At 41.7% G+C, this 8,141-nt stretch overlaps 2 protein-coding genes across 2 annotated transcripts; both read left to right on the top strand.

Annotated features, from left to right (window-relative positions):
- The first annotated feature begins 465 nt into the window (after window positions 1-465).
- On the top strand, window positions 466-2,909 carry LOC125047939. The gene is made up of 2 exons (XM_047646486.1): window positions 466-2,616; window positions 2,871-2,909. Exons 1-2 carry the CDS (start codon window positions 466-468, stop codon window positions 2,907-2,909), a joined length of 2,190 nt encoding a protein of 729 aa, XP_047502442.1.
- A 31-nt stretch (window positions 2,910-2,940) lies between these two features.
- Window positions 2,941-3,715, top strand: LOC125047937. Its single transcript, XM_047646485.1, has 2 exons — window positions 2,941-3,046; window positions 3,324-3,715. Exons 1-2 carry the CDS (start codon window positions 2,941-2,943, stop codon window positions 3,713-3,715), a joined length of 498 nt encoding a protein of 165 aa, XP_047502441.1.
- Window positions 3,716-8,141: the final 4,426 nt, after the last annotated feature.

Genomic DNA, 8,141 nt, shown 5'->3' with positions numbered 1-8,141 from the left:
ACAGAGGTCGTGGTGGAAAATATATTAATGGGTGATACCACATGTCAATATACTAATATATTAATTAGTATCTTTATTTTGAGTGTTTGTGACGTAAGCGAGGTGACGTGTGACGTAAGCGAGGTGACGTCGGAGAGGTGGCGCATTCCACGCCCCTTCACGCTCCTGCCTTCATGCCGGTGTCACGAGTCACGGCTTCCGCCCGATTGGAGATCGCCCCGCAACCACCCGAGATACCCGAGTCTGCGGCAACCGCTGGGAGACAGATCTCCGGACTAGTCTAGTGACCGTGAACAACACTAATAAATAAAAGATTAAGTTTCGGCTTTTATCTCCATCCCTGCTAAAATTGCTACAAATCCATGCTTCACACAGTCGTCTCACAATTAAGAGCAAGAACCATTTAACATTTTGGCGCCCGAACAGGGACGACTTCGAGTGCATGTGTAGCATTTTTTTAGCAAAATGGAGACCGAGAAGCTGCATCAGATTGGGAGAGACATCGGCTTAACCGGAGCTGACCTTGCCCAATTTATTAAGGAGGGAATTCAGTACGAGCGGGAGAAAGAAACTGCCGCTCGAGAGGAGAGAAAGGAAGAAAGAGCATGGAAGCAAGCAGAACTGAAGGCGCAAGAAGCAAAGGTGCAAGCAGAGGTCAGAAGAGAAGAGATAAAGCTCCGTCAGATGGAGCTGAAGAAGGAATCGGTCGAAGAGAAATCGTCGGAGAGCGAGCACAATGTCAAGGTAAGGTATCCTAAGTTACCGGTTTTTAATGAGAAGGCAGATGACATTGATGCATATCTCCAAAGATTTGAGCGGTTTGCCACTAGTGCGGGCTGGCCGGAGGATATTTGGGCGATAAGCTTAGCCTCGTTGCTCCAGGGACGAGCCCTAGATATCTACCATCAACTATCGCAGACTGATGCAGGGAATTACAGTGAGCTGAAATCGGCTTTATTAAGAGGTTTTGACTGTACTGTAGAAGGATTCAGAGTTAAGTTTAGAAGCTGTAGATTTTCTCGTGGTGAAACGGCCAAACAGTTAATTGCCAGGATGACGAAATTGTGTGAACGGTGGATAGAAATGGAAAACTGTAGCGCTAGCTATAATTCTTTGAAAGACGTAATGATAAGGGAACAATTTATCTCTTCCTGTGATCGTAATTTAAAACTATTTCTTAAGGAACGCTCACTGGCGACTTTGCAGGATCTTGAAGAAAGTGCAGATCGGTATATCGAGGCCCACGGTCATTTTAGCCTTAGAACCCCCCAACAAGCACCTGTGTCAAGTCAATCGTCGGCGCAGCAGTTCGGGCAGGTAAATGAGGGCAATGACAGGAGCTTCAGAAAGACCCAATCTTCTACGCTTCCCCAGGTAAAATGTTATATTTGTCAAAAGGGGGGACATAAGGCGTGGGATTGTTATTTCAGACCAAATGCAAATAAAAGTAGGTCTGCAAGCACGTCAGCGACGTCCGGAGTAATGAGGAAAGAGGCCGCTGCGGCGACATCACAGGGAGCGCAGCGCATCGCTGAGCCCCCGCGAGACGACGCGGCGCAAATTGTGCAGGTCGACCCGGTGCAGATGATTGACGATCACGGCTGGATAAAGGTAAATGAAAAGGGATTCCGGGTGGCTTGTGGTGGATCAGGAAAAACTGGAAATTCGAAGTTAATCACCAAACCGGGAGAAGTGGAAGGACACAAAGTGACGGTAATGAGGGACAACGGCTGTACGACGGTGTTGGTGAAGAGGAGTTTGGTACCTAATTATAAGTTGACAGGTAAAAACTGTGTAGTTAAAATGGCTAATTCGGATGTATTTTGTTATCCGGAAGCAGAAATCACTGTACAGAGTCCTTTCTATACAGGAATAACTAAAGCTGTTTGTGTACCTAATCCTATATATGACTTAGTAATCGGAAATATACCAGGCGTTAGGGCAGGAAAAGATGGTGACGGTAAACACACATGTGGTGTAATGACACGTAACAGGCAGGCGCCAGAAAGGAAACCGCCACAACTTAAGGTATTGGCAGTGTCTAACATGTTAAATATGACGATCAAGCAAGCACAGCAAGAAGACAAGACCTTAGATGGAGTAAGAAAGTATGCAGAGGAAAGCAAAGAATGTTATCGTAGAAAGAATAAGGAATTTTCTAAGTATATACTAAAGCGAGGAGTTCTTTACAGACAAGTGAAAATTGGTAATTTAGAGAGGGAGCAACTCCTTGTTCCATCTCAGTGTCGCTCCGCCGTACTCGACTTGGCTCATTCAAGCATCATGGGAGGTCATCTGGCGACGGGAAAAACCAAAGATCGAGTGATGGAGAAGTTTTTTTGGCCCGGTATAACAAAGGACATTGAACGATATTGCAGATCGTGTGATGTGTGTCAGAGGACTGTTGATAAAGGTAAAGTACGAAGGGCAAAATTAGGGAAAATGCCAATAATTGGAGAACCTTTTTCTCGTTTAGCTGTTGATATTGTCGGCCCAATTGATCCGCGATCTTCTGACGGTTCGAGATACATCTTGACGGTAGTGGACTTCGCGACCAGATACCCGGAGGCTGTGGCACTGCAGAACATCGATACTATATCCGTGGCGGAAGCTCTGGTAAATATTTTTAGTCGAGTGGGCATTCCAAGGGAAGTGCTGTCAGACAGGGGAACGCAATTTACCTCCGCAGTGATGCAGGAAGTTTATAGGTTATTGTCTATACAGTCCATTACTACGACTCCTTATCACGCGATGTGTAATGGGTTGGTAGAAAAATTTAATGGCACACTTAAAAGGATGCTGAAAAGGATGTGTGTAAAACAGCCTAAAGAGTGGCATAGATATTTATCACCAATACTTTTTGCTTATAGAGAAGTTCCACAGGCAAGCACAAAGTTTTCGCCATTTGAGCTTGTTTACGGGCATGCAGTGAGAGGTCCGATGACCTTGTTAAGGGAGCTGTTTGACGGCGAAGTGAAGGAACCCGAAACGAGGTCATCATACGAATACGTTATCAATCTGCGGGAAAGGTTAGAAGACACTTGTCGTATGGCATTAATAGAACTGAAGAATGCACAGGAAGTTGCACAATATTACTATGACCGGAAAACTAAAGATAGGGTTATAGTATCGGGAGATGACGTATTACTACTACTACCTACGAATTCGAATAAATTGCTGTTTCAGTGGAAAGGTCCTTTTTAGGGTAGTAGGGAGTCCGAATAGATTAAATAAGATAGTAAATGTGAACGGAACTCTAAGGAAATACCACATAAACATGCTAAAAAGGTATGTACATAGGGAATCGAGTGACCCATTTCCAGCGGCGGTTGTGGTGGTTAACGACGAGGATAATACAGAGGGAAGAGCAACGACAATTCCCAGTTACAAGCAGCGAGAAACCTGGAGAGATGTCTCGTTGGATTCAGACTTGCCAGCTGATCATCAAAACGACGCGAGAGGCATCCTGCAAGCGTTTGGCGACGTGCTCACCGATGTCCCAGGTAAAACAACAGAATTAGAGTATAACATTGAATTAACAGTTCCTGAAATTATAAGAGTAAAACCATATCCTTTACCGTACAGATTAGAGGAAGACGTGAAAAATGAATTACGTAGTATGCTGGAGATAGGCATAATTGAGCCTTCAGACTCTGATTATTCTACACCTATTTTAGTAGTCCCTAAAAAAGATGGAAATCGGAGACTTTGTTGAACAAGATTACCAAGTTCGATGCTGAACCTATGTGTGATGCCGAAGCAATTTTTTGTAAGATTGGTGGAAGCAAGTACTTTTCTAAAATAGATTTAACGAAGGGCTATTGGCAAATACCTCTTACTAAGGAATCTAGAAAATTTACAGCCTTTTCTACACCTGCAGGATTATTCCAATTCACCGTATTACCATTCGGTCTCGTCAATGCCCCAGCAGTTTTTAACAGATTGATGAGGCATTTATTTGGAAACATGGATGGTGTGGAGACCTTCCTCGACGACATTCTGATTCATTCGAAGACGTGGAAACAACACTGCGGCATCTTGCAAAGGGTACTCGGTATATTACAGGAAGCAAATCTAACAGCTCGGCCAATCAAATGCGAAATAGGTAAGAGAAATTTAGAATATTTAGGACATGTTATTGGAGAAGGTTGCATAAAACCAACAAAGGAAAAGGTATCGGCTATTCTTAATGCCCCAGCCCCTACAACAAAGAAAGAAGTGAGGTCATTCATGGGGTTATCAGGCTACTATCGTCGTTTTGTACTATGCAACAAAAGCAGCACCACTTAACGAGATGGTAAAGAAAAACGCACCTAATAAAGTGAAGTGGGAAGACAAACATGAAATGGCGTTTAACAAGCTAAAGCAAGCATTGGTAAATGATCCTATATTAAAACTGCCAGATGTTAATAAACCCTTTATCCTCAGAACTGATGCCTCGGATGTTGGATTGGGAGCAGTGTTGTTGCAGGAGGAAGATGCAAAAATGCCTGTGGCATATGCGAGCAGGAAATTGTCGGACGCAGAGAAGAAATATTCCGTAGTCGAACGAGAATGTTTGGCTGTCGTATGGGCGACTAAAAAGTTTTACAGATACCTGTACGGACAGCAGTTTTATTTGCAAACCGATCATAGGCCCATTACGTACTTGGACAGTGCCAGGGCGCTGAACGGTCGGCTGATGAGATGGGCGATAGCTCTCCAGGAATTCCGAATGATCTTCAGTTACATCAAAGGAAGAGAGAATGTGGGTGCGGATTATCTCAGTAGGATAAATGCACAGAAAGCAAAAGAAAATTAGCATTTTTTTTTTTTTTTTTTTAAGTGGGGAGGAATATTGTAAAGATATTCCAATATAAAGTAATAATAGAAACATTTTAGTTAACAATGATAAACTTTGAAACAAAACGAAGGTGAGCGAAATGAGGGAACTATACGCAACTACGCGTATGGCTGGGCCGAGGAGCAAAGAAGTGCTTGAACAATTAGTTCATTTGTATTTTATATACTTATATAAACGGAACAGTTACAGAGGTCGTGGTGGAAAATATATTAATGGGTGATACCACATGTCAATATACTAATATATTAATTAGTATCTTTATTTTGAGTGTTTGTGACGTAAGCGAGGTGACGTGTGACGTAAGCGAGGTGACGTCGGAGAGGTGGCGCATTCCACGCCCCTTCACGCTCCTGCCTTCATGCCGGTGTCACGAGTCACGGCTTCCGCCCGATCGGAGATCGCCCCGCAACCACCCGAGATACCCGAGTCTGCGGCAACCGCTGGGAGACAGATCTCCGGACTAGTCTAGTGACCGTGAACAACACTAATAAATAAAAGATTAAGTTTCGGCTTTTATCTCCATCCCTGCTAAAATTGCTACAAATCCATGCTTCACACAGTCGTCTCACAATTAAGAGCAAGAACCATTTAACAATATGGTTATCATTAATATCATAATGGTAAGACAATGAGTTATTATCACTATCATTATAATTATTATCATTGTGATTATCACTATCATCATCTTCATTATAAATAATATCATCATCATCATCATCATCATTATCACTATCATCACTATTATTAGTATTATAATTATTATCCAAACGGTAAATATTATCACAATACCAGCATTTATGATTGTTAACAAATGTCTATGCACCTAGCCTCAGGAGTGTACAGAACAGATGAGTAACATAAACACTGTGCTGAGTCATGCAATACGAACTCGGAAGGAACAATATCGACCTTTATCCTCTCGCGGGCGTGAATGGAAAAAAAAATCACGCGTGTATAAACAATAGATCACCATAAATAAGGTTGTTGATTCATCTACCTGCCGATGTAGAGATAGATCGGTAGATAGATAGGTAGAAAGCTAAACAAGTATATATATACATATATATGCACACACATACACACACACACACACACACACACACACACACACACACACACACACACACACACACACACACACACATATGAATATATATATATATATATATATATATATATATATATATGCATATCTATAAATACATATATACATATATGATATAGAATAGTGTATTTATCTATAGGTGATAGTGTATTCTAAGTCTATAGAAAAGAAGTTCATAACAAGATGGTTGCAAAATTCATCTGTATCAACACCCCATTCAGGGTATCAATCTGGTATGAACCCGTGAGGCGTGCGGGCTCGAATCCGGCTCGAATTGGCTGAATAATACACACAATCGTGTATCATTCAGCCAATTTGTCATAGACCTCACTTCAGTAAACAAAAGTATCAGCAACAGCAATAACAGAATCATTAACAAAATGTGAGCCACAGGAGAGAGAGAGAAAATTCCTCGCAAGCACGAATAATCAATTCGTCTCTGAACGTAAGGCTGTTGTGAGATAACGCGTTCATATTCACTTTGAAACTGAACACTGAGACCATGGCTAAATATATTGACTGCAGGATATAACATTTATGAAAATATATGTTATATCCTGCAGGGTATAACATAGGTGGCGCTCCACACATCTGTCCCTAGCTGAACAAAGGCTGCGTCTTCCTGTCTCAGTCTACCTTATCACAGGAAAACTAATGACAAGCATAACACTATGTAAACAGTATGATGACACGGTTTTGAGCAAAATAAAAGTGGAATGTCAGTCTTTTGAGTCTTCTGAAAGCAGAATGTCAGTGTTTCCTATGTTCTGAAAGTGGAATGTCAGTATTTTCAATATACCAAAAATGGAATGTCAGTATTTTCAATATACCAAAAATGGAATGTCAGTGTTTCCAGAGTTCTGAAAGCAGAATGTCAGTGTTTCCAGTGCTCTGAGAGTGGAATGTCAGTGTTTCCAGTATTCGGAAAGTGGAATGTCAGTGTTCCCAGTGTTGTGAAAGGGGAATGTCAGTGTTTCTTGTGTTTTGGAAGTAGAGTGTCAGTGTTTCCAGTGCTATGAGAGCGGAATGTTAGTGTTTCAAGTATTCAGAAAGTGGAATGTCAGTGTTTCCAGTGTTCTCCAAATGGAATGTCAGTGTTTCCAGTGTTCTAAAAGCGGAATGTCAATGTTTCAAGTGCTCTGAGAGTGGAATGTCAGTGTTTCCAGTATTCCAAAAGTGGAATGTCAGTGTTTCCTTTGCTTCGGAAGCAGAATGTCAGTGTTTCTAGTGTTCCGAAAGTGGAATGTCAGTGTTTCCTGTGTTCTTGAAGGAGAATGTCAGCTTTTCCAGTGTTCAGAAAGAAGAATGTCAGTGTTTCCAGTAATCTACAAATGGATTGTCAGTGTTTCCAGTGTTCTGCAAGGAGAATGTCAGTGTTTTCAGTGCTCTGAGAACGGAATATTATTGTTTCCAGTGTTGTGAAAGTTGAATGTCAGTGTTTCCTGTGATCTGGGAGCAGAATTCCAGTGTTTTCAGTTTTCTGCAAGGAGAATGTCAGTGTTTCCAGTGCTCTGAGAACGGAATATTAGTGTTTCCAGTATTCAGAAAGTGGAATGTCTGTGTTTCCAGTGTTCTGAAAGTGGAATGTCAGTGTTTCAAGTATTCAGAAAGTGGAATGTCAGTGTTTCCAATGTTCTGAAAGCGGAATGTCAGTGTTTCTAGTGTTTGGAAAGCAGAATGTCAGTGTTTCCAGTGTTCTGAATGGAGAATCTGTGTTTCCAGTGCCTTGAGAGTGGAATGTTAGTATTTCCAGTATTCAGAAAGTGGAATTTCAGTGTTTCCAGTGTTCTACAAATGGAATGTCAGTGTTTCCAGTGCTCTAAGAGTTGAATGTCAATGTTCCCAGTATTCGAAAGTGGAATATCAGTGTTTCCAGTGTTCTGAAAGCAGAATGTCAGTGTTTCCAGTGTTCTGAAAGCGGAATGTCAGTGTTTCCAGTGTTCTGAAAGTGGAATGTCAGTGTTTCCAGTGTTCTGAAAGCAGAATGTCAGTGTTTCCAGTGTTGTTTCCAGTGTTCTACAAATGGAATGTCTGTGTTTCCAGTGTTCTGAAAGTAGAATGTCAGTGTTTGCAGTTGTCTGAAAGCAGAATGTCAGTGTTTCCAGTGCTCTGAAAGTGGAATGTCAGTGTTTCCAGTGCCGTGAAAGTGGAATGTCAGTGTTTTTAGTGTTGTGAAAGTGAAATGTCAGTGTT

Source organism: Penaeus chinensis, chromosome 42 (assembly GCF_019202785.1).
Source record: "Penaeus chinensis breed Huanghai No. 1 chromosome 42, ASM1920278v2, whole genome shotgun sequence".
Classification (NCBI taxonomy): Eukaryota; Metazoa; Arthropoda; class Malacostraca; order Decapoda; family Penaeidae; genus Penaeus; species Penaeus chinensis.
The sequence above is the reverse complement of the archived record's forward strand: the minus strand, read 5'-3'. Positions and strand labels throughout refer to the sequence as shown.

What these genes read in the sequence shown, in the direction of transcription:
- LOC125047939 (XM_047646486.1), top strand. Translation starts at nt 466, where the DNA reads ATGGAGACCGAGAAGCTGCATCAGATTGGGAGAGACATCGGCTTAACC. An exon ending in TATCCGTGGCGGAAGCTCTG is followed by an intron (nt 2,617 to 2,870) that starts GTAAATATTTTT and finishes TTTTGCTTATAG; the next exon opens with AGAAGTTCCACAGGCAAGCA.
- LOC125047937 (XM_047646485.1), top strand. Translation starts at nt 2,941, where the DNA reads ATGACCTTGTTAAGGGAGCTGTTTGACGGCGAAGTGAAGGAACCCGAA. An exon ending in AAGGTTAGAAGACACTTGTC is followed by an intron (nt 3,047 to 3,323) that starts GTATGGCATTAA and finishes ACCCATTTCCAG; the next exon opens with CGGCGGTTGTGGTGGTTAAC.